The sequence below is a fragment of the Leptidea sinapis genome, chromosome 43 (genome assembly GCF_905404315.1).
Source record: "Leptidea sinapis chromosome 43, ilLepSina1.1, whole genome shotgun sequence".
Classification (NCBI taxonomy): Eukaryota; Metazoa; Arthropoda; class Insecta; order Lepidoptera; family Pieridae; genus Leptidea; species Leptidea sinapis.
In genome coordinates, this window is record NC_066307.1 from 8,681,084 (window position 1) to 8,707,759 (window position 26,676).

General features: G+C 35.8%; 4 protein-coding genes across 7 annotated transcripts in view; 3 read left to right on the forward strand and 1 right to left on the reverse strand.

The window, feature by feature from the left end:
* The window catches only part of LOC126976968 (lipase member H-like), a 44,740-nt gene extending 29,092 nt beyond the window's left edge, over positions 1-15,648 (forward strand). Inside the window, exons 2-6 of the mRNA XM_050825601.1 lie at positions 2,221-2,393; positions 5,553-5,683; positions 12,426-12,607; positions 14,060-14,212; positions 15,291-15,648. Coding sequence (XP_050681558.1) covers positions 2,229-2,393; positions 5,553-5,683; positions 12,426-12,607; positions 14,060-14,212; positions 15,291-15,637 — 978 coding nt within the window. The 5' untranslated portion in view covers positions 2,221-2,228 and the 3' untranslated portion in view covers positions 15,638-15,648. The remainder of the gene's footprint in view (positions 1-2,220; positions 2,394-5,552; positions 5,684-12,425; positions 12,608-14,059; positions 14,213-15,290) is intronic.
* LOC126976967 (protein FAM50 homolog) overlaps positions 1-26,676 on the forward strand; it is a 278,663-nt gene that overhangs the window by 84,586 nt on the left and 167,401 nt on the right. The gene's annotated exons all lie outside the window — the stretch shown is intronic.
* LOC126976951 (phosphatidylinositol 4-phosphate 3-kinase C2 domain-containing subunit alpha) overlaps positions 16,115-26,676 on the reverse strand; it is a 77,214-nt gene continuing 66,652 nt past the window's right edge. For all 4 annotated transcript variants that reach the window (XM_050825553.1, XM_050825554.1, XM_050825552.1 and 1 more), the window contains exons 30-32: positions 22,370-22,563; positions 21,702-21,847; positions 16,115-19,990 (exon numbers count right to left, since the gene is read on the reverse strand). In XM_050825553.1, the coding sequence (XP_050681510.1) occupies positions 19,727-19,990; positions 21,702-21,847; positions 22,370-22,563 (604 nt within the window). In that variant the 3' untranslated portion in view covers positions 16,115-19,726. The remainder of the gene's footprint in view (positions 19,991-21,701; positions 21,848-22,369; positions 22,564-26,676) is intronic.
* On the forward strand, positions 23,440-25,894 carry LOC126976974 (protein enabled homolog). The gene is made up of 2 exons (XM_050825609.1): positions 23,440-23,761; positions 25,162-25,894. The coding sequence occupies exons 1-2, from the start codon at positions 23,629-23,631 to the stop codon at positions 25,836-25,838; spliced, it is 810 nt and encodes a 269-aa protein (XP_050681566.1). The 5' UTR covers positions 23,440-23,628; the 3' UTR covers positions 25,839-25,894.

Consider the following 26,676-nt stretch of genomic DNA (forward strand, 5'->3'; position numbering starts at 1 on the left):
TTCTCACACCCACAAGTATACATAATGTTATATTAATTAATTTCCTAACTGTTTCATATAATACAATAAACAATAGTGTGTGAATGTATTGTAACTTACTTAAAATGGTGGAGAATACATCTGTGTCCGAAATTTACGAACAGCTAAGTGGCAGTCGAACTAAATGACAAGTAGTCAGAAGAACCACGTAAAAATGAAAATTAGTTAAATACATTATATGAATATAAAATTGTGTAATATTATAACGCCTCGGATTATAAACTTACACAACTTCTTTTTATTAAGTCCTTTTGTTTCTTTACAGTCCAAAGGAGACATTTCTTTTTGTTCGAGGAATAGGCCCACCACGAAATATATATAATATATATAGTAATGAAACATATATTGATTTATTCCTTATAATCTCTAGATTACAATGGTATATTTAGTTAGAAATGGTCTAACCGGTATACTGAGAAATACGACAAAATGTGAACGTCAAAATAACCTAAAAATCATGTTTAAATGTTAGTAATAAGCTATTACGTAATATCTTGACATAAAACAGAAACGGCCAAAATTAAGTAGGAGTGTAAGTAGTACTATCTGATATCAAAATAAACAGAGCCTGTAGGAAGAGTAAGGATACAGCTGATAAAAGATGGATTAAAATTATTAGTCATCATTTTTAAAATCATCTTTTATAATTAGAATCTCATCCAGAAACGATGCAGGTGGCTCAGTCTCATCTTGATGCCCTGCCCTAAATACCACCCAACAGACATTTCATGTTCACAGCAACCAACGGAATGTCTACCCACCAAACCATTGCAACAGTAACCGGCAAGATCAGCTCGAGTCACGATTTGAAATAGATGGGTCAACCAGATAAGTTTTTCTAATTGTGTGCCTTGATTGTAGCCTACCCCGAAAAGGTACTTATTTTGAACAAAATTTTGTATTCTCCGGAGGCCCAGTTCAAGTATCTCAGAGACTAATTAATGTTTTCGCACATTACGATGAACGTACTGTACAATTTACACAACGACTCTCTGGAGTATTATATACTGTAAATGCGATATTAAAATGTATGAAATAAATTAAATAATTATAATAATGCAAAGAAAACTTTCACGCAACTCGAAAGAAACGAAAAATACGGAATTCTGTTTTGACAACATAAAAATCAAAATGACAGATGCACAGTTCACAGATATAGACTTTGTCTATGTTACTTTATTCCATTGCACGGTAATATTAAACTATGTACTTAATGCTAAGTTAGTATAATCTCTAAAATAATAATTGAAATGAGATTCATGGATCCAATACATATTTGTTACTTTTCAAAAGCCGATAATCACTGTTACCGCCATATTTTGCAGTAATATTTTTATTTTCTCACATGAATGTCACAAATGTTTCATTGTATGCATTTTATTGCCGTGGTGACTATAACTGTATACAGGAAATGTATCAAGCGTTTGCCTTTTAATTATAATTTCATGAACGCGGTTAGATTTTACAACAAAATAAGGCCTGTTGACAATAATAAATTAATTACAATTTTACTAGCATAATACGATTGATAAACATCACCATATCCAGTGGGCCCAAAAAAAATGTCTCCTTTACATTATTTAAAGATTTAAAATTTTCAATAAAAATATGTTATATCTTTTTTTCTCTTTTAAACATTATACCATAAATACTTTATACAAATTGAAAGTAACACTGTCAGGTTGGTTTGTCGTCATTGTTATAAAAATGATGAAAACCTCAGCTGAGTTATAATTTATACACAAATAAAATTTGAAAACGAAATTTTACGAACGATGCGGGACGCGAACTCACGACCTCTCGCGTTCCGTGCGAGTGCTGTATCACTGAGCTTACCCTTCGATTGACATATCGTCATAAAATCTTGTATGCTTTGTTCAACTCTCAGGTTGTGGCTTCACCTACAGGATCTACTTTACAGTTGATAGCCTGCTCAACCCCAATATTTGCATATTAGGAAATTGACTTGAGATGTCGCTCTTGCAAATCTCAACTATTTGTTATGTTTTTAAAGTGCACGGAACGCGAGAGGTCGTGGGTTCGAGTCCCGCATCGTTCATAGAATTTTGTTTTCAAATTTTATTTGTGTATTAATTCTAGAAGTGAGGGTTATCAATTTAAAAACATAACAAATTTTTTATAATTTATATTTAGTCAGAGGTAATGTTGAGTATTGTGCAGGCCCCGGGATGTACCACAACACAAGTATATCCGACGAGACGCGGCGGACCCTGACCGTGCAGGTGATGAGACCGACTCGCTCCTGGCTGGGCCGCTCCGACCGGACCTGCAGCCTCAGCCTCGAGGGAGCAGCCTGCGTGGAAGACCACATCGATCTGAAGACGGACACACTGGTACTGGCGTTTTGGTAAATTGATGTTGGTGTATAGTCCTAAATATCGAAGGCAGTATAACTTACTTTATGGTAGAGGAGGAGAAGCGAGGGTTCGAGTCATCTGATGTTAAGTGATCACCTCTACCCACACTCACAACATTATTTGACTCTTCACCATGCACTAATAAGGTCCCATTGGAATCTTCACAAAATCATCAGTCTGGACCCCATATACGACATTTTACCAGGGGGATTTACCTTTGCACCGGATGCCGGCTAGATGATGGGTACACAACAACGGCGCCTATTTCTGCCGTGAAGCAGTAATGTGTAAGCATAACTGTGTTTCGGTCTGAAGGGCGCCGTAGTAGTGAAATTACTGGGCAAATGAGACTTAACAACTTATGTCGCAAGGCGACGAGCGCAGTTGTAGTGCAGCTCAGAATTTTTGGGTTTTTCAAGAATCCGAAGAAGCGGCACTACATTACAATGGGCAGGACGTATCAATAACCATCAGCTGAACGTCTTGCTCGTCTCGTCCCCTATTTTCAAAAAAAATTTAGACTTTAAATTCAGCGCTGAATCAATACAATGAAAATACACGAAAATTCATATTCGAGTCAAACAAAGATATCAGCCGTACGATGAACGCATTCTCAACTAATGTTACATATGATGACCCCAAGATGCATTTGCGTGTCGGATTTTGATTTTTCTAATTTATTTTCGTGTTCGTTGATTTACCTACATCGAGATCGGTTCACTTGATTGCCTTACCTTTATCTCGAACCAACGCAGGTCGAAGAGCCCCTATAGTAAAGTTTAATTCAAATTCAAATAATTTAATTTAAAATAGGGTATAAAATCACTTATAGAAAGTCAAAAGCTACCATCCATTCCAAAAGGTATGCCCCAGACCTGAGAAGAACAGGAGCAACAAACGCAGCGGGCTTTTTTTTTTATAAAAATATGGGTACAATGTAAAATCGTACAATAAAATTGATTATTTATAAGCCTGTGGGCGGTCGCTCTATTCTCAATCAGTCGTATCATTAAGAAAGTAATTTATATTATAGTAACCTTGACCATACAAACGTTTTTTTTTAAATTCTTTTGCATTTCGTAATACATTTGTTTTGAAAAATATTTCAATTTGAATTGAATTTAGCGCCACATTTAAACACTTTTGGTGTTAAATGAATCGCAGTTTCGAATTATTTCATCCGTGTCCAATTTATACAATGTTACGCTAAAATACAGTGATGATGAATTGAATGTATTGAATATATTGTTTATTGGCAGTGAAAAAAGTGAGCGGTGGCACGTTGTACTAATAATAATTATAATTTATACATGTCAATACCGTTTCCTTGGAAACTAGCGAACATAATTTATAAACGAGTGAAATTTATTTTAATGTAGGAACGTATGCTCAACAATAGATCACTTAATATCTTATAAATGTGAAAGTAACTGTTTGTTTCGTCGCTAAACACTTTCTCACTTAGCTATTTACCAACTACATATTAACTATCTATGTACACAATGGCTTTTTTTTTATGAACATAAGGGACGAGACGAGCAGGACGTTCAGCTGATGTTAATTGTTAAGCCCTACCCATTACAATGCAGTGCCGCACAGGTTTCTTGAAAAACCCAAAAATTCTGAGCGGCACTACAATTGCGCTCGTCACCTTGAGACGTAACATGTTAAGTTTCATTTGCCCGTTAATTTCACTAGCTACAGCGCCCTTCAGACCGAAACACAGTGGCTTCTAATATAATTAAGAAGTAATTATAGTCTAATATAGGGCTGCTAAACTTGGACCCTAACCAAAGCATCGAGAGAGAAAATTGCCGTTACACAGAGATCAATGGAGAGGAGTATGGCCGGTTATAAACAGCAGAATAAGATAAGAAACACTGACCTAAGGAAAATTACGAAACTTACCGACGTACTCAAACAAATCGACCAACAAAAGTGAAGATGGGCAGGGCACATGATGCGAGATAAGGTGGGGAAATGGAGCAAAAGACTTACCGAATGGTACCCAAGAGATGGCAAAAGAAAACGAGGAAGACAGCACACAAGGTGGGAAGATGAAATGAAATTGACAGCAGGACTTAACTGGAGAAGAGTTGCTCAAAACAGAAAGGAGTGGAAATCGTTGGAGGAGGCCTTTGCCAATCAGCACGCCGAACTAAGAGACATTTTATAGTTTATACTTTTTAGCTTAAGATTATTGGTTATTCAAATGTTAAATGTTTTTTAGTTCGGAATTAAATGGCTTTATTATTATAGTCGATCTGTTTAATTAATGATATGTTTTATATCATATTAATTTATTAATATGCTTAAAAATTTACAGTTCTACTTAATGTCGAATATTATATATTATGACTAGCTGACCTAGCGAACGTTGTATTGCCGATATTAAAATCGCGATACAGAACTCTTGATCTGTTGATCGTAGATGGGTGAAAATTTGAACTTGTATGTTTTTTAATGCTGACTCATAATCAAACAAATTTAAAAAAAAATGTCAAAAATTAAAAAAAAATTGGCATGGACCACCCTTAACATTTAGGGCGATGAAAAATAGGTGTTGTCCGATTCTCAGATCTACCTAATATGCACTCAAAATTTCATGAGAATCGGCCAAGCCGTTTCGAAGGAGTTTAACTACAAACACCGCGACATGAGAATTTTATATATTAGATATAGAGTATTCAAAAAATCTGTTAAGGCTATTGTTTAGTTAAAAGTCAGATGAAATTAAAGTCAATTCATAACAGTTTTTTTGCAGACACTGCCCTATGTGACCTTGATCATCTGGAAATCTTCTTTCCTTCTTTCTTTATCTTGATTGGTTTATTTATTAAACAGATAAATACAATGACATCACTGTTTTACCCCGTAGTCACCAGTTGATCAATGACAGTACAATATTGTATATTTTCACTAAAATGAGCGCTAAAATAAAGAGTACAGTCCAATTGAACCCCCAGAAAAAAATGCGCATACCTTCCTTAAAGGCCGGCAACGCTCTTGTGATTCCTCTGGTATTGCAAGAGAACCTGGGCGGCGGTGATCACTTAACACCAGGTGACCCGTACGCTCGATTGTCCTTCTTTTCCAGGTCCTTCTGGTTGAGTTTAAATAGCTAATTATTTTCAGATAATGATCAGCGGGTACCTGGACGCGTCCTTCTCCCCGGTAGTGCAGACGATGGTGGGGCCCTACATCGAGCGAGGCATCAACGTGATCGTCGTCGAAATATTCCCAGTGCTCGTGCGGACCTACCCGATGTGAGATACTACTTACCTATATTTTACTGCGTTCGTACCTGCCTACTGTAATAGTTCATACAGTCAGTCAATCATTTTACCAATTGAAGACTTCTATGGCATTTATTTTCTCAAAATTGTTTCCTTTAGAACTCTTTTTGATGTCATTTCTAATAACTACTAGATACTACTATCGCTTCGGAAACAAATGGCGCTCTGAGAGAGAAGAAGCTGCGCAAGAAACTCTCCCAGCATTCTTTATTTGCGCTCTTTTCAATAAAAATATACAATATTGTACAATCATTTCTATCGCTATAAAATAATCACAATCTAGTCCCAGGCTGTCCGATCATTTAGATATTCAGCAGTGGAGTAATAGGATTTACGACAAAGCCATTTTTTTATAAAACATTTAAATTTATTTATAGATAATGCTTGAACAGTGGCTGGGACTTTATTATAGAACTGTATACATTTACACTTAAAGCTATTATGTATCTTATGAAGCCTACTAGAATAAGTTACAAGCGATCCCTTATTTCTAGTGTTATAATAATGAAAATCACTATTAAGAGCAAAAAGGTGACTATTTTTGAGAAAGGTAGGCTAGCCGCGCCTTTTTCTTTCGTGTAGTATTGGTTGATATTGTTTAATATTAAATTAAAACATAAGTAATAGTCTTTCGATTTGAAGGGCGTCGTATCTAGTGATTACTGGACTAATGAGACAACATACTATCCCCCTTATTCAAGATGGTCCGCTAACTTTAAACAGCCGCTTAGGAGTGTTTTTTCTCATTCTGACTTAGGTCAGTAGAAGACGACAGAGTGAGAATAAGCAATGCTTTAATAAGTTAGCAGACTATTATGAATAAGGGGGTATGTCTTCACGTCACGGTCAAAAATGTCTGAAGCAAAACTATGCCTATTTCATTCAGATTTTTTTATGAAATAAGGGACGAGACGAGAAGGACGTTCAGCTGATGGTAATTGAGATGCCTTGTTCATTACAATGCAGTGCCGCTCAGCATTATTGAAAAACGCAAAAATTCTGAGCGCCACTTCAGCTGCGCTCTTCACCTTGAGACATAAGTTGTCAAGTCTCATTTGCCCAGTAATTTCACTAGCTACGGTGCCCTTCAGACCGAAACACAGTAATGCTTCACATAATCTAGCCGGCATCCGGTGCAAAGGAGCCAAGTGTTTTGACTACGCTTTGAATACAACGCCACGCAATGACAAAAAATATCAGTGAAAAATTCTTTAATAATTTTGCTTAATATTATCTACATTTCAATTGCTTAAGCAAAATGTTCTTGCCTCGTGTTCGCGTCCATCTCGTGCGTGACGTAGGTAGTGTTACTACTTCTAATGAGCGTATACAATAAGACTTTGAACATTACTGCCTTGAAATAATGTGTTAAATTCAATGAATGTTTCAATAGGGATGGATACTTACGTATTAAACTTATATATATAACGCCCCTCAAACAATTTTTGGCGACCATTTAATACCGAAAACTCACAACTTATCACTTCAAGACAATTAGGAGCATCTTTCGTTGTCATTGTTTCTTTTAGGTATAATAGAATATTTAATATAAAATATTATTAATTAATAATTATTTTAACATTTAAATACAAATGTTACGCCTTGGTAACCCGCCGTCGCATATCACTGTTATTTATTAACGCCTGAAAGTGCCGAGCGCAATCTTAGTGCCGCTTAGAACTTTGGGTTCGATCAAGAATCCTGAGCGGCACTGCCCTATAATGGGCAGGGCGTATCAATTACCATCAGCTGAACGTCCTGCTCAACTTTTCCCATATTGTCATAAAAAATTCTTATCTTGTTTTTTTTAAATAAATACTAATGATCCATACGATCCTACCTACTAAGAACCGAACCCGGGACTAGAGGTCCCGGGTTCCCGGTACGGGAATCCCGGTAGGTGCAAGCATTTATATGATGAATATAGATGTTTGTTTCCGAGTCTTGGATGTTTAAATGTATTTATGTATGTATTTTTATATGTACGGTTATATGAATTTATGTATGTTTAAGTAAGTATATTGTATTAAATATATCATTGTCTTGTAACCCATAACAGAGGCTATATACATAGGCTGCACTTAAAGTATCGGGAATGGAATATTACCACTGTTCCTGTCATATTAAAATCTTTTTAATTGAAAACTCCTTGGTTTTAAAAATCGAATACCCTTTATTTATTTAAAAAAAGATTCGCAATCTTGTCACAAGGTCTTGTCAAACTTGTTTAGTCGTTGAGAAAATGGAATTGACTCGAGAAAATTCTAGAGCGATGATTTATTACGACTTTCGAATATTTAAAAGTATAGATAGGTTACCTAGACAACATTCGGTGTTTGTAATTGATACACAAACGCACACATGAATAATTTAACATTGTTATAGCATACTGCATTACGATTACATGTCAAAGAAGGATAGTACATGCAATTATCGCAAGTGAAAAAGAGATAAGTATAATATGCTAATTGCTTCGTATTTGCATAGCAAAAACACAGAATCATTTTACCAGATATGATTTTTTACCGTACCTACACCGTGATTTATGCCTAAAATACGATTCATTCATGAGTTCATGTAATAAAAGTTATAAAGTAAAACTACATTTAAATTAGGTAAATTAGGTATTATTGATTGAACATAAAATTTGTACATAAAATAATAAAAAACATACAGACATATCAAAACAAAACCGAAATGTACTAACAATAAGGGTTCCATTTTTACAATTTTATTAACGACGGCTCCCAAAAAGTTATTTAAGTTTACAATTATTATTACTTGTATATTATATTATTTATGAATGTATTTTTGTTGAGGGTTTATTATATTAAGATAATGGGAGAAACAGAAAATGATCCATTGATTCTTCTGCAGTTAGCAAGGGATATACCGAAAGGGAATTGTTACTGAAAAACCTCCTACGCAAGCAGATAGCATTTACTGTCTACGTCCGCTACCTACCCTAAAACTTGTTTTTGTAGTTTGATAGTTCAGCTATACGCACTTGTTTATTATAAAATATTAAATTTCGTATTACATTCACTGCAACAACGCCTTTTTTACATCGTTTGCTAAATTGTCCTTAAATATACTACCTCGATCATTCCGCAGCATACAGGGTAGTTGCAATATATTCGGAGTATTACCGTATCGTTCCAAATGTGTCGTTGTGGATTTTGCGAGTAGACCTCCTGGTACGTTACATACATTCCAAGATTAAGTACTAATAAAATATCAAATAGCCTGCTATTACTAATCTCATTCTATACCACCTTTATTATAAGACTTTGAAAGCCAGAACTTATTATAATCATCATAATATTATTTAAGAAAGACGCTCACTAACTAACAAGAAAACTCAAGTTCCGCAATCAAGCGGTTACTAACGCTATGTATTTTGCCTACGGTTTCACTTCTAGTTGATTAATCTATGACACATGCTATTTGTCCTTGTCGCGCTGCAGTTGACATCATATTCTCTATCTCGCTCAAACCACCACGTTTATAATTCGAGATTTATTTGTAAATAAGAAATAAAATCGTAATAAAATACAAATACGAAGTTCTTTTATATACTTTCGTATGGTATTAAATACCTTCACTCTTATATATCTTGCAAACATAGTTTTTACATTTTCTTAACACACAGGTTGGCATTTTAGATTATTATTGTCACGCCACGAATACGTTCCGATTAGCTCACTGCTATTAGCCGACTAAATGAAATTACGACAATTGTCTGAATTTGTCTGCAACAATTTGCGCACGCTAGTGCGATATCTACCTCTTTATTGTATATAATATCATTGTTTCGAAGTGGTTTAACACAAAAACAATGTGTTGACTGGATGATTTCTTCATTTGGTAATGAAGCCCCATCCAAAACCACAATTTATCGCTAGTTTGATGAATTTCAACGTGGACGTGTCAAGCTCAGTGGAGCTTGACAAGATCCCCGTCAAGATCGTCCAAAAACTGCAGTCACCAAAAAAAACGTTGATGCTGTGCGTAAGCTGATTGAGGAAGATCGACATGTGACATACCGCGAAATTCAGGCAACTTTAGACATTGGTATGAGTCCAATACAGTTAATCTTGCATGAACAATTAGGTGTTAAAAAAGTGCTCTGTGAAGAGCAAAAAGCGGCTCGCGTTACTTGGTGCGTCAAAACTCTCGAAAGATTCCACGCAGGATCCTCAAATGCTGTATACAACATCGTATCAGGTGACGAATCCTGAATATACGCGTACGAACCCGAAACAAAATCCAGTCACGAGTTTGGGTGTTCGAAAATGAGTTAAGGCCCACAAAAATTGTTCGTTCACGGAGTGTTGCAAAAAAATTGGTGGCCACGTTTGTCTCCAAAACCGGCCACGTTGTGACTATTCCTCTTGAGGGACAAAGAACGGTTAATACAGAATGGTATGCTAGCATTTGTTTGCCACAGGTCGTTTCTGAACTCCGTAAAGAACAAGAAAAGAACTGCAACCGCCGCATCATCCACCGCGCACAGAACAGAAGAGATTTTAGAGCAAGAAAACATAGAATTATTAGACCATCAGCCGTACAGCCCCGACCTAAGCCCTAATGATTTCTATACTTTCCCTAAAATAAAGAATAAATTGCGTGGTCAGAGATTTTCATCACCTGAAGAAGCTGAGGACGCGTACAAAACGGCCATTTTGGAGACCCCAACTTCCGAATGGAATGGTTGCTTCAATGATTGGTTCCACCGTATGGAAAAATGTGTCAAATTTCGCGGAGAATACTTCGAAAAGCAATAAATACATTTTTAAATAGAAATGTTGTGTGACTTCCTTGATTCCCGAAATTTTCAGTGCAGCTCTCGTATGCTTAACTTGGGGCAAGATAATTTGTGTAAAAAGTGTGTTAATATTATTATTATTCTACGATATTGTGTCGTAACTAGAAATACCGGGATATTTTTGCAGTCGGTTAAAAGTAGAACCATTTCTGACAAGACCATTCAAAATTGTCACCTATATTACAAGATACACTGGCATTCATTCAATTGTCAATGCCAAAAACCACTTTTGCAGTATTATTTAACCGTTTCGTGTTACATAATTTATGTTAAAACGCTATTATAAAGTTTAACCCCAACCTAGATTCAAACTTGTATTATGTAGATTCACTAATGTTAAGGTAAACAGGTTTTTAATTTAATGTTTACAGTAAAGGTTGTATTCAGTGACGTAGGTACAATAGGTAATTCATGTTTGTGACTCGGAGAGAGGAACGAAACAATCTACTTTTTTAAATATTTGCTTTACCAATAGGTTTTTAAAGAACATATTTGTTTATCAAGTCAGAGTCAAACGCGCACACGAAGTCTACTTATTTCTTTACTTAGATTAAGGATTGGTCTCCGCTGCGCTGCAACTAGACAGCGCACTACCTAAGAACAATAGCTTTTTTATTACGGCAACTATTAGATCCTTGTGTGCGTGGCATCTTGACACTCAATGGCATCTTTCAAAAGTTGTAACATAATATGCTTTGTGTGATTTTACATTGAAATTAATAAAATACAAGGTACTTACTGCTGATATTTGATCCCAGTGTGTTTCTTGTTTATTCTAGTATTATTATTATTTTTTACAAAGTTTAACAATCCAACCCGGCATTTTAGTTTCAATCAAAGTTTAACAGAACATGCGTCAATTTCACACATTGCTCGAGACTGACTCGAGTACGCCCACTTGGGCTTAGTATTCGTTGCCGCACTTTGCGACTGCCTGCCTTTATGTCATTGGACTTTTAAGTTATTGTCCTTTTCGCATTCCCTATCCTAAGGAGGTAATGTCGATGTAGAGCCTATGTTTACGACTTGTCAAACAAAATCGACTACAGTAACACTGGCTTCACTTAACTTTATTTTTTTTTCACAATTTAATTTCACAGTCAGCCTAGCGAAACTCTCTAAGAAAAAAGCGATTGTATTAAACGTGCAGTCATTGATAGATTGACTGATGTCGGCCATAATTTGTAAAAAAATCCACTCCGTCTTACGTTCGCTTTCAAACTTAGCATTTTATACTTCATCGCCAAATTGTAATTACTATTTCACACTTATGTCAAATCACTGCACGTTTCATACTAAACTAATTTTTAATTTTTACTTAGGCAGTTCCGCCTCTTATTAAGTAGGTACTATTAACATCCTCTATCTTCACAGTACCAAAAAATCATGACGCTGAGCGTGCGCAGCTTATTATTTCTCTCTATATATTCGCTAATATGTTTTCCCACCAAACGCGCCATAAAACAAAAACCTCTAAAATATGAAGATCAAGTATAATAAATTGATAACCTCTACTAATATTATAAATGAGAATGTAATTTTGTTTGTTACGCTTTTACTCCGGATTTACTGAACCGTTTTTGATGAAGTTTGGTAGGATTTGGAGCTTGGGAAAGGACATAGGCTACATTTTATCCGGAAAAATCCATGCTTTCCGTGGGATTTGTGTAAAACTGAAATTCACGTCGATGAGGTATAACTATAACAATAGTAAGTTTAGTTTGCCATAGCAATCATCTGCGAAATAAATTTCATATAATATGTTGGGTACGGGAGCGAACCCTTTATCTCGCGGACGAAGTCGTGGGCTTAGTGGTTTAGTCACTACTAGTGATATAAAACGTGTTTTAGGTATAGATACATAATATTTAAATTTGTCGACAGAGCAGCCCGTCTCACCAGGCCTTTTGGTATTATCCTGGGAGAGTTCATGGCAGAGCTGACACGAAGAGGCTTGCACCCTCACCGTATACAGATGCTCGGAGGAAGCTTGGGAGCACATATAGCCTACTACGCTGCAACTAAATATCACCAATTGACGTCGTATAAACCGGCTAGGCTAACAGGTAAACTAATTAACTGGCTAATTATAATTAATTTATTAACAGAGTTACTACTAACCTAGTGCTTATTGAACTGTGCAAATCTATTCCAATGACATAGTTATGAACGTTATGTCGCCCCATTCATTAATTTGTAGGAGTATTAAATATTAAAGTGAAACTTTTATTACATCGTCTCAAACTTTTTCGTCTGTGTGTTGCATGTCGCGTGACGGTCGGGCGGTGACTATAGTTCGCAGCAACTGATCGTGTATAGACTATAACTCATTTGTACCAGTGCTCTACGCTATTTTGTTTGTTTCTGTCAGTGTTTAATGTAAAAAATTTTAGTTAAATGTCTATAATGTGAAAAAACGTTTCACTTTTACAGTTGTTTCATAAAAGCACACAATTCTTTTTTAAATATTATATAGGTACTTATTTCTTTTTATTAGATTTAAAATACATTATTTTGTCAGTTGATCTTATCATCGGTAAAGTCTTTTCTATCTTCATAATTTACCATCCAAGATCCTGATAATAGCAGATAAGTTTACGAGTAAAATTTACTTTTAATAAATTTAAAATTTTTCTTTTATTAAGTAGATCTTTCAGCTATCATATTACTATCTTCACCAATTGAGTTTGTGCCCTTTGTCTTGAGCAACTCTAGGTAGACCGAACATAGAACAAAAATATTGGACGAACTGCAGCGTTTTCAGGTCGATAGAACATGGGCATAAAATACGAATTATAAAATAAAACACCCATATAAAAGACCAGCAATTGCCTGTGATTCCTTGGATGTTGCAAGAGAGTAGATGGTGGTGGCATTTGCGATCATATTCTCGTCTCTCCTTGCAAAACATTCACACTTGGCGCGTGGAAAATTTTATCTCAAAACTTCATTTTTGATTGGTGTATTTACTCAAATTTTGCACAAATTATTTTAGCTCATACCGAAGTTAAGAGAAAAATATAATCTTAAACTTCTACGTACACTAAAGAATATCTACCTTATAATGCACGATCTCTGGTAGATATTGGGTATGTCCATGGTTATTGGTTTTTTACCTTACATCGTGTCTTTTTTCCCCCACTTATGTCCCTCAAAGTATTTTATTAATTGTATAATCTATATATTATTGATGTATCTGATCATTTTATGCTCTGTTCATATTTTATAGTTCAGCACGTGCAATTGTAATAATATATTCTTCCTACTACGAGGTGATTGTATGTACCTACTAACCCATTACTTTCCAAGTATAGAAAAACGGGACATAATACGAGTACATAAGAAAAAGCAACATTAAATACAATTTAAAAAAATCCTGATTCCTGAATCAGCCTGTCCTATAAAATATATTAACTCGAGATAAAAAACTCGAATAGCCTTCTAAAAATAGTACAGTGGGAAGGAGCGGGCTGTTAGGAATCTGTCGATTTTTAAACAATATTTAATAATAAAACCAGGTTTGGACCCGGCCGGCCCCTGCTTCCGTCATCTGCCTCGTTCCCAGAGGTTCAACTCTGACGGCGCGCTTCAGGTAGACGCACTACACACCAACATCGACGGCTTCGGGATAGCCGACGCCTCTGCTCATGTAGACTTCTACGCCAACGGAGGTTCGAATAAAAATTTAGTAATGGTTGTGTATTGCCAGTACGAAATACTGAAGCAGTTTGATGTCATGCTACAAAAATCAGTAAAACTTATTTCAAGTAGAATTTATACATAAGCAATTTTAGCCGCGTTGGGCACTTTTTCGTAGAGTAAAATCTTATGGGTTCGCGTCACCGATATGCTTATAGCAGTATATCTGTAGTTACAGCTGACGTATTGTGCAACATTAGTGCTGTGTATATCTGATAAGTGAAATTGAATGGATTTAGTGAAAAGACATACTGAGCATTGTTGAAATAGTGTTTTTGTTTGATTAATATTTTATTGAAAATAAGCTACAAAAAAATATTATAATTTTTATAGTATTAAAGTTTTTAAACATTATTTTTATAATTTAATGCTAAGATAAATTTTAATGCTAAGAGTTCTAGGTTTTCACTTCTATCGGGAGTCTCTAGAACTGTCATATTTTTATTTGTTTCCTCCTCTAAAGCACCAGAAGTATTAGCAACAACCTGGGTATGTTTTTTTGTTTTGGTGATTCTTATTATTAACTCCATTCCAAACTTCCCTTATGATTAGTTAAATTTTGGAGGAGGAAATTGCAGAGACCAAAAACCTGATCTTTGGGTTTCATTCAGGTTTAAACTTATTATTTAATAGCCTGAGGGCGGTCGCTCCATTCCCAATCTGTGGTATCATTAGTTATACCTTTACCACACAAACGTTTTTTAATAATTATTTTGAATAACGTAATACATGCTTATGTTTTAAACATTTGTTGTAAAAGTTGGATCTTGTTGTAAAAGCATAAACATCGCTCCACAAAAACTTACTAACTCGACTTAGCCGAGTAGTAGTCATTATAAGTTTATGTCTATTCCTGGTGTTAACATTATGGTAATGACAGTTTCTGGCAAATTCACTTATGTGCCTATGAACATATTGAGAATCAAGAATATATTGAGAAGCAACAGTCACTATGTTAGTTTCTTTGAATTTTGCTCTCAATGATTCTTTAGGACCTAGGTTATAAATAGCTAAAAATAAAACTTTTGAACACGTGTTTATAATTTTCAGGAGAGTATCAGCCCTACATGGCCGGGAAGTTCATAATGCCGTGTTTCCTGTTCTGCAGCCATCTTCGAGCCGCCTTCTACTGGTATGTGGCCACCACCAATCCCACCAAGTTTCTGGCCGTGCAATGCGCCTCGCTTCACGACGCTCGCTACGGCAACTGCTACGGAAAACAGATAACCACCAACGTACTAGGACCTAGAACTAATTTCACCTCACCGGGAATATACTACCTTCCAACTTCAGATAACCCACCGTACTATCTTGGCGAAAAGGGACTCAGGAAGAGGAAGTACGGTGTAAATAACTATTTGTTGAGAACAGCGCCGGATAAGGATCTGATTATATGATATTTGGTAAAGCTTTGTTTTATTAATACTTTCACAGTGGGAGGCTCCTTTGCACAGGATGCCGGCTAGATTAAGGGTACCACAACGGCGCCTATTTCTGCCGTAAAGAAGCATTGTGTAAGCATTACTGTGTTTCGGTCTGAAGGGCCTGTCTCAAGGTGTTGAGCGCAGTTGTAGTGCCATTCAGAATTTTTCAAGAATCCTGAGCGGCACTGCATTGTAATGGGCAGGGCATATCAATTACTATCAGCTGAACGTCCTGCTCGTCTTGTCCCTTGTTTTCATTTAAAAAAAAACATATTAGATTCTTTTAATTTTATTGGCTTGGCGATTGTGTCCAGAGAAAAAAAAATCACTTACGAGCCAATTTCCCAAATAAGAAGTGTTATTACGTACATAAGTAAAAAAAAACTTTTTTTTTCAATTGTGGTGTATTGCAGCGCTTAAGTAAGCCACGATAAAATAACATACACAATATTATTGTACAAAACATCTATTCGTAAATACGGGTATACAGTTATAGTCGATATTATGCAAAAGTTTGTAAACTTACAATACAATAAATAATTCTCTAAAAATATTGTAATTTATAACACGGACAGGCAATATTAATTCACAATATTTTTCCGTCCCACCATCAGATCTCTAACACATACATAAGCCAATATAAGGGCCCATAATCTATCCGCTGAGCATTGACAAAATAATATGATATATCTAAACTATCGCAATCAGTCGTTTATCGTCGCGTATTGTTTTCTGGTACGAGGGACTCAGCTGTTTTCAAACGCAGCTCAGAGTTAATTGAATTTTTATCAACATTCAGCGGTCAGACTTTCTAATATTAGGTTATACATTATAATTAAATTGTATATAACTATGTAGGAATCATAGTTTGATCATTTTGCTTTACAGCATGGACACATTTTAATAGACAGTATTTAAAATATTGACTATTTGCATTATAATATAAGCTATTCAATTTGATTTCATAAAATACATTTTGTGGTTTATTGATCATTCATTATATCATTATTCATGAAAAATCTTAACTATGGCAATCAGACGTTTATAGTCGCGTATTGTTTTATGGTACGAGGGATTCAGCTGTAGTCAAACGCATCTCAGAGTTTATTGAATTTTTATCAACATTCAGCGGTCAGACTTTATAATACTATGTTATACATTATAATTGAATTGTATTTAACTATGTAGGAATCATAGTTTGATCATTTTGCATGCATGGTCAAAATTAATAGACGGTATTGAAAATATTGACTATTTGCATTATAACATATACAATTTGGTTTCATAAAATATATTTTGTGATTGTATTGATCAATCATTTTAAACTTATAGTAGGCGCCATTCGCTAGCTGAATTGCATTTTCAAAATAGAAAAAATGGGTTTTAATATTAACCACAAAACGCTTTAAACTATTTTAATCAGTATACACGTTTGGAATGTTTAAAAAAAATAGTATATTTTATAACAATTTCTAGGCCAATATGTTATTAATCTACATCTTAAGTGTAGACTCATAACTAATTTATTGAAGCAAGTAGACCTGGCGTCCAACGTCCAAAGAAACTATTGAAGGATTAGCGGTGTTCTGGAACGATACGAGATGCGTCATATAAACTGTAAGTACCACATTTAAGGCGCTCAATTATTATATGATAAAGAGAATATTAGGGGTAACATTGAATGTGCGCAGAAATCAATAACAAGGTCTCAATATCAGGTATTGAGCAAATTATAACAGCAGTGTTACGATTTTTTTTTAATGTGACGTCACAAAATATGTCGCCTTTCCCCGCTCCTTGTCACACAATGTCACACTTTGACGAGCCCCTCCCTCCCCTTAACGTGTGACATATTTTATGGAAGGCCCCTAAGGCCAATAGGTAAGTTATGTCCGACATTATACTAGAAATACAAAATGTTTTAGAATTCAATCGATTTGATTGATATGTATTTATTTCATAAATATAGCTATAGTAGCTAGGAACATTGCAAATACAACAATTAAAGATACTGCAGAAGACGAGTTGCTAATTTATCACAGGCACATTGTAATCATTTAAAGCGCTATTTCAAAATTATCAAAAATAACTGGTTTATCAGTGATATCTTTACTTAAACAAATTTATGAAAAAAATCTGTATCAAAAAATATAATCCCATGAAAATATCAAATTTCCTACAATTCACAATTGTATTAATAAATCATTAGTTAGTCATCATGCGTTTCCCACTAGCCGCCGTCGGTAGCATTCCCTACAATAAAAAAAATATATTCCTCATATTTATGATCAAATTCTGGGTTCTTAAGGTTCGATGATGAAGAATCATTAAGAGAAAAATATAAACAATTTGGCATATTAGTTACTGTTGCCTTTCAATATATTCTCTATTATGTGATGTATGTACATATCGACAATTTTCTAGAAACTGTGATAATCAAGAACAAAAAAACTTGTTATGCCTACTACAGGGTTAAGTTGAGTTAGTAAGTCTTTTGTTGGTTGATGTTTTAGCATACGGGTTAAAAAGTGGTTCTCCTGCTCCGAAGAACATGAAACACTTGAGGTCTTAGATATGCGCTCGTGACTGGAAGTCTTTCAAGTGAGATTTTTGCTTTTAACATAAATAATTTTAAGTTTTATGGTTCGGGTATACTGAGGACAATTCAAGATCTGTTGAAAATTGTTCTCATATAAATAACTAATACAAATTTTTGGATATGTTAACGATATCGAGATATACAAAGGGTATTACAATACAATTTTAAAAGAAACTGTAAATGAAGTATGATGGTAAAGTAAATCACAGATTCACTTGCATTGTTGCACTTTGATGATAAACTCAGGTTTGAAAACTTTAAATCACTCATGTAGCTTAAGAAAAATAAACGCTACTGTCAAAATCTGTCACAATTAGGATGCTTTTAAATCACGCGCCTTAATATCATATCCGTTGCTTTTTTTTTAAATTCATTGGTTGAAAGAATTGACTGGACATTTCTTAGCCACTCCTACACATCTGGATAAGGCACGCCTTAAATGTGTAAATAAACGCATCAGTGTTTTATAAGTATGCTGCTTGGAACGAATATTTCAGCTTAAGCGGCAAACAAATACAGCCACTACTAAACACTTGCTGCATTGAGACGAAAAGCATTGCTTCGTAGGGACAAGACCCATTGGGAAATCTTTTTTCATAATACAAGGCCTTGGATCATAATAATTCAACTAGAATTCTGTTGTCAAAATCGACCATGAGTGGCACTTGATTTTTCATTTACACCAAAATCGGAAGTGCCGTTTGGCACACTACGCCCTGACCAAGTTCTGACTCTCATTTTGTTTATAAGATAGTTTATTTTGCATGGTCTTATAGCTTGTTTTAATAGTTTTCTTATACATTCGCATCCTAATTATAAGAAATGTATTAATGCACGTACAATAAATGCGCCAAAATGGCGCCGATCTATGGCACTCCGTGACGCGGGGGCACTTGCCGATCGTGGAACTTATGCATCAATTACAGTTGCATTTTAAATTATTCCATCTGATGTGTAAAGATTATATGTTATCCATCTATATTCTATAAAAATATGTCATCTAAACTAGTCTGATTAAGTCAGCGAGAAAGTACGCAATGAGGGAATTATCTAGTATTTGCGTAGCAGCGAGTCTTTCAAAATAGAATCGTATTTTGGCAGTTTTAAAACAGACATCATACATTTCCGGGAAGAAATTATGAATAAATCGGCGCTATTCATCATATAAATGAATTGGTCATTCGAATTGTTCAATGCCATCAATACAAGAGTCATGATATCTTGTTAGAACACTGTTCTCCGTAAAGTATCGGATTTTCATCCCGTACTATTATAACAGTACGCTGAAGAGTTTTGATGCAAACAACAACCCAAGCTTATTCAATGACGAAAATACAAATGAAGCAGTAATTCATATATGTTGACCTAAATATACACTACACTTGGCCACTCCACAATTCATTCAAAAACCGTCTCTATCACAAGTAGCCAGTGCTCCAAATAGCGGAGCGGGCCATTATTAGCTACCGGGGTATGTACTCCAGGGGATACCACGCGACTGTCTCCTGTCGCAAGGGCAAGGAGGCAAGGGGTATCACCACGCCGCCGAGGAACTGGTTCTCCTGCAACGAGTCGTAGTGCCAGACCGTGGCCTGAAGACTCCGCGCTGTCACCACCTCCATTGGCAGCCGGTATTCCAACATCTCCATAAACGAGGGGTGCGAGTTACGTTTGAGCACGCGGGTTTTGCGTTTAGTTTCCTTGCTTGGGTCTGGTACTAAGTATACCTAAAATATTATTGCAATTATTTGGACATATTCATATGTGAATGGAAAACAATTACCTTAAACAAGCCTTGATAATAATAATAAATATTTAATGGACATTTAACAAAAAAAATAAATTAAAATAGCCAACCGATTCAGTTTAATCGCCTGCCATCTTCGCGCGCTTGCTTCGCATGTATTATGCCGTCATAGTTCATAATAACATACAAACAAGTGGAGCGAATTTTTTGAAAACTTTTGTTGTCATATTTTTACTTAAAATTTGCTCTGAACAATAGCATCATTTTTCTACTACTTTCGAATAATTACCCAAAAATATTAGGCAACATTAAATTTTTTTTTAAACGAGAGTGATATATAAAGGATAGCTTCTAAGGACCGGAGCGGAGATGTTTTTTTGTATAAGAAATAAGGGAACGAACAGAATACTCAAAAACAACAAGGGCAGCAGTTTTAAATGCAAAATGTTTATTTTCTTTATCAAGTATATATATAATATATATATATATATATATATAAGTACATAAATCAATATTCATGATTGGAGCCCCCTTTTAAGCACTATAGCGCCTGTGTTAGAAGACTCCGCTCTTCCATATTATCCAGTTGTGAGTGATCAGTAAGGTGTGAGAGGTATAATGAAGTGTGTGTGAGTCAATGTGTATTTGTGATCAAATGAATGAATCTTGTATAAGTATGTCTATAATGAAATATATGATGTTACTGTTAAATTAATATGATTGTGTTAAAAGTTCTTCAGTTTCTGTATAAGTGAGTGAATTTATCCAACTTAATAGCATTGTTTTTAATAGCATTTATGAATGTATAAAGTTGTTTTGAATGGATATATATTTCCATGTTTACCCTATTATAAAGCATGGCTGAGAGCATGCTGTACTGGCGATTTGCAAATCCGGTTTTTGTTGTAGGAATTTTTGCAATAACATCCATTCTTCTTTTTAATAAAATGATTGCATCATATGGAAGAGTTTTATTAAGAATGTTTTTTAGAACTATAGCAATTATATATAATTTTCTAACAGACAAAAGGTTACTGATATTGAAAGACTATACTTTCAGTGGGATATCGTGTCTTTTTGAAATACATGTTTTTTATTAGGCTCTTATGTCATGCTTTAGTTATGCATTACAGTATTCAAAGTCAATTCAGGCAACAAATTATAGTGAATTATAAATAAATTGATAATAATAAATGTTTTTTCATCTTCATTAGGGACACATAGATTTATTCCAAATGCAAGTAAATGGATTCTTAGCGGCATAAAAACTCTTTGTTGTTACAAAAATGACTGTACTACCCCGACATTGAAAATGCTCTGTTTAATCTCATATAATAAGCAGTTAGGTACTATTTTTGTAGGGATAATTTTATTATGCACTAGTGTGTAATATTATTATGCATGCATGTGTTATATATAGTTCTGTTTATGGCCCTAAGAACGACGTAATGATGCTCATTTTACGAGCAAGTGAGTTGAAAAATAATTGCCTAATTAAACTGGTGTTTACCGAACCCTGAAAGCCAGTAACGTAACAATATTTTAACAAAACAGACAGAAATGCCCACATTTAAAAGCGAACTTAGACTTAATACAGTGTGTAAGTAAGTAATGTGGGCGGCGGTGATCACTTAACACCAGGTGAACGGTACGCCCGTTTGTCCTCCTTTCACATAAAAAGATCCACTCACCTTGACGTAGGGGTTGGGAGGCGCCCCCTGGGGCGTGGCTGCCAGCGACTGGGCGTGGAGTATCAACACTGACAGCACCCCGCCCGCGTACTGGATGGACAGCTTCAGAGACCCGGACCCGCTATTTTCAACCTCTGTGTTCTCTCCTGTCCACAATAAATGATTACTACGAGCCTTTTCATCACCATTGTTTTTTATTTAATGAAAATAAGGAACGAGACAAGCAGGACGTTCAGCTGATGGTAATTTATCTTTTGATTGATTTTAATTGGATTGCTGACCGTACGTGTTTCATGATAACATCCTGATTTGTCGACATGAAAAAGGTAAACTAGAGATAAGGCCTCAATTCTTCTTCTTTATGAGGCACAGAACCCTAAAATTGATAGGAACAGACGACCCCACAATTGTCACAGGACAATCCACAGCAATCATTAAGGCAACACACTTTTTGGTCAAATTCGTTCACAGCTACGCTATGAATTTCCATTGTTACTTTAAACACCATTAATTTAATGGTGAATTTCTACAAATTAAAGGTTCAACAGCAGGCACTCCTTTCGTGGTCTAAATTAATTTTAATAACTGGTGCCTTTCCTACTTTGTGTTCGGATTTCTTTAACAAAACCAAACCTATTATTGAGATGGTCAAACAGCAAAACCCTCACCTCGCCTGGTCCTCTGCGGCTCTACATCCTGCTGGTCACGCAGTAGCGGGTGGAAGAAGGTGTAGACGAGGTCGGAGTGCGCTATCTCGTCCGCGAGACTGAACAGTGACGTGAGGAACGCCTGCACGTCGCCAAACCGCCGCTCAGCCACTTGGTGCGTATTAGATCTGCCCACGTGCAAACCTGAGGGTAGTCTGAAAAAATACCGGACATTTAATCAATAAAAATATATACAGGGGTAAAATTGGCGATGTAATTTATGTCGATATTCACAGATATCCCTGTTTTTTTGCCCTATGCTTCCACGGTCCATAAAAATACCATGCCACAGTGAGAACTGTGCCAGGCGGCATAACAGGCGTCGCTGTGGATGTCTTGTGCAGGCGCATTTATAGGGCAGGCGGGAAAATACAGGAGACAGTCGATAGAATACGGTATCTCTTGCTCTCCGTACATTCCCAACCACTAATGGGACGAACCGTACAACTGCTGTTTGATGAGATTGAGGGACCATTGAGTATAGGTTAACAGCTTCCAAAGCACTTTTGTAAAATCAAAAAACAACAGAAACTCTAACGTCCGATACCTTGAATGTAGTACAGAATAATCAAGTGGGAGGCTCCTTTGCACCGGATGCCGGCTAGATTATGGTTACCACAACGGCGCCTTTTTCTTTCGTGAAGCAGTAATGTGTAAGCATTACTGTGTTTCGGTGTGAAGGGCGCCGTAGCTAGTGAAATAACTGGGCAAATGAGACTTGACATATTAGTCTCAAGGTGACGAACGCAGTTGTAGTGCCGCTCAGAATTTATGGGTTTTTTAATAATCTTGAGCGGAACTGCATTGTAATGGGCAGGGCGCATCAATCACCATCAGCTGAACGTCCTGCTCGTCTCGTCCCTTATTTTCATTAAAAAAAAATAACACCACGTATAATAAGCATGAGTCGATAGTATTAATTAAATATTATACCCTTGCCACATTTCACATGACTAATTTGTAACCGATAAGATTACAACAATAAGTCATAAAAAACATATCGGCCCCAATATCTAATCTGAGCACCCAAGTATCGACACAACACAACACTACTTTGACGAGAACAAACATTTAATTATTTTAATCGAATAATATTACCTTCTACCTAAACTCAGTAGTAACAAGTGATTTTTCCGTATAATTTGTAGCATCTGTATCGAGTGTAAAAAGTAACACAAGTGCAATGTGTAATTTCTGAGTGTAATATTTAATGTTTTAACATGCAAAAGTTGCGAGGTTTTCGCGCGTCGTTTGATTTCATAACAGGAAAGCATCGAGGCTACGACACCAATGAACAGATATTTGCGGCATCTATTTCTGGTGCTTACAGAACAAATAATGTGGAACAGTTTGGTAAGTCTAAATGTCTATAGATTTTTTTTGGAACAATAATGGACGAGACGAGCTGGCATTTCAGCTGATGGAAATTGATGCTCCCTGATAATTACTATAGAGTGCCGCTCAGGATTTTTGAACAACCCAAATTTTCGGAACAGCACTACAATTGCGCTTGTCACCTTGAGACATAAGATGTTAAGCCTCATTCGCCCAGTAATTTCACTAGCTCTGGCGACATTTAGACCGAAATATACTAATGCTTACACATTACTGCTTCACAGCAGAAATAGGCGCCGTTGTGGTGGCCATAATCTAGCCGGCATCCTGTGCAAAAGAGCCTCCAACTGGTAAATGCCGTTAGTCACCTTTTACGCCACGCTTTGGACTGGGACATTCCTATTATTTTTATAACTCGGGGAAACACAGTGGGGATCATTAGTCAAATATGTATATGGAATGCTGACGAGGCAATAGTTTAAGGAAACTATGATGATGTTAATGCAATTTGCGGGGGTGACCACCAATTGATGGCCATTAAAATTAATGGCCATTACAAACTGATCCTTGACTTCGATCATTTTGAAAAATGGGAACACTGGATACAACGTTAGTATGACAACAACAGGAAATACACTACAATATACTATAAACTACAAACAACCCCATCGCTGTAGGCCCGTCAGTCAAATAATACAACGTGAAGACAGTAGATTTTTAGATACTATAGCGCCCTCTGTTTTTTATTTTACAAAACACTTAAAAGGGTAAAACCAACACGCTGTTAAATACACTTTTTGTGCGAGATCTACTCGGATTTATATTGCAATTTTGTTAATTTTGTCTTTGGAATCGAACATTCCAACTTACCTTATCATAAAAGAAGCGTGTAAAACAGTCCAATATAATTAATCACGGGTGGCGAATCAACGTATGGACACTGAAACGCACTAATTTGTAGAAGCAAGAAGGAATCAAAGTTTGCTGAGCCAGTTATTTTCCAACTAAATCGAACACTCGAACTATTTCTACATCTCCTTCTATTGTAGTTTAAGTTCAAAGCACAGCAGGTGGACGCAGTGTGATTCAGGCACTGACAGGTGGTGTAGAAAATCTGAAATTTCACCGGAATATGTGGTAGATAAAGTCATCCTAGGTGCGAATTAATTACAATTGGTACCGAAGTCAATGTCATATTATTTCACAGCACAACTAAATAATAAACAAATAATTACTCAGCAGAAACAGTCTGAACTATAAATTTTTACTTTTACATAAAAGAACTACCTAAATAGAAATCTTAAAACAGTTCAAGCTACAATAAACGTATTAGTACTTGAAATATTTTCCCCGATAAGCAATACCAAAATATATAATCATTTTCATAGCATTATCTACTTACAGTTTTTCATTTACAGGAAATGTATCATTAAGGCAAGCAGAAGCAACAAGTCAAAGGAAGTTTTCACCGTCAATGGTACAGCTACCAAATTCACAATACAGTCCTCCAGTAAGACCATCAAAGAGTACAGGTGACCTGGCGTTACAGGCCACTCCAAAAAATAACGCCAATCTTAGTAGAAGCACGCAAAACGAGCCGCAGACAAATCTAACTAAAACACAAATAAAAGAGCAGAAGAGAATTCAACAGCGCCAGACAGCAGAACTAAAGAAGCAAGAGAGGTTAGCCATCAAGGAGAGACAGAGACTGGAAAAAGAAAACAAGGAAAAGGAGAAGAAGGAACGAATAAGATTAGAGCGTGAGAAAAAGTTAGCGCAAAATAACAAGAGCAAAAGACAAGGGCCTTCCCGGATAGAACAGCGAGTAAGACACTCAACTAATACCCTGGATAGTTCCATTAGTAGAAGCAGTGGTCCACCGCCTTATACGCCTCCAGAAATATATCCAAGTCGAATCGACAAGTCTGGCAATACCAGCTTTGGGGAACCCTTAAGTGATAATAGCAATTGGGATTTGATATCGCAGCACAGGGAGCAAATGAATCGACCTATGCCTTCTGTATCTAACACAATGAAGACACAAGCCTTAGAATATAGCGTGGGTAATTTAAGAGTAAGTGATGACAACACTTAAACTGAAGTTATCAACATGTACATTATAATGTTAGTAATTAAATTACAAGTATTTTATCAATCTTTATCTTTTCACAACAAAATTCCTGGTATGAGAGTTGGCAAATACTTATCTTAATCAAGGCGATTTGTTGAAATGATTCACTGTTATTATTTCTTAGACTCAACCGATTGAGGGCGACGTAACATTAATAGTAGATGGTCCAGTATTTAATAAACTGCAATTTATTTAATTCAAAAATTGATTTCAAATAAATATAAAGGAGATATAATTTAGAAAATAATATATTATCTCTTGTGAGAAGTGGTTTTACCAGGCAAAATTCTGCTGACATAAGCACTCGTAATGGCGACTTGAGCATATCCATCGATATACAAGCATTAAGCACATTTGATGGATGTTTAAGACTTACATATTAATAACTATGTCATTCACCAAAGAGATTAAAGACGAGTATAGTCCTATCATTGTCAAGAAATTTAAACCATGGGTTTTTGCTAAAAACGACTCATTCCTGATAGCTTAGCCAAATTTCAAGATTGCAAATTTAATGTGTTTGATAACACAAATCGCAAATAAGCTAGAATAAAAAAAGAATAAACTCTACACCTGAGACACCACGGTGGCGCAACCAGTCGCCGCTAACAAAAAAATGTGTACAGCTCTCTAGAGAGTTACTTACCTGGTTTGGTTGCGCAACCAATTTGGTGGCGCGACCAGCTCAGCCGCGTCAGAACTCTGGTGTCTAGTTTGAGAGCTTACGAACGGGACACCAGGTAAATATAGACAAATATAGCCCTAAGGTTACGCATTACGTTAGAGGGGATAAATAAACAAT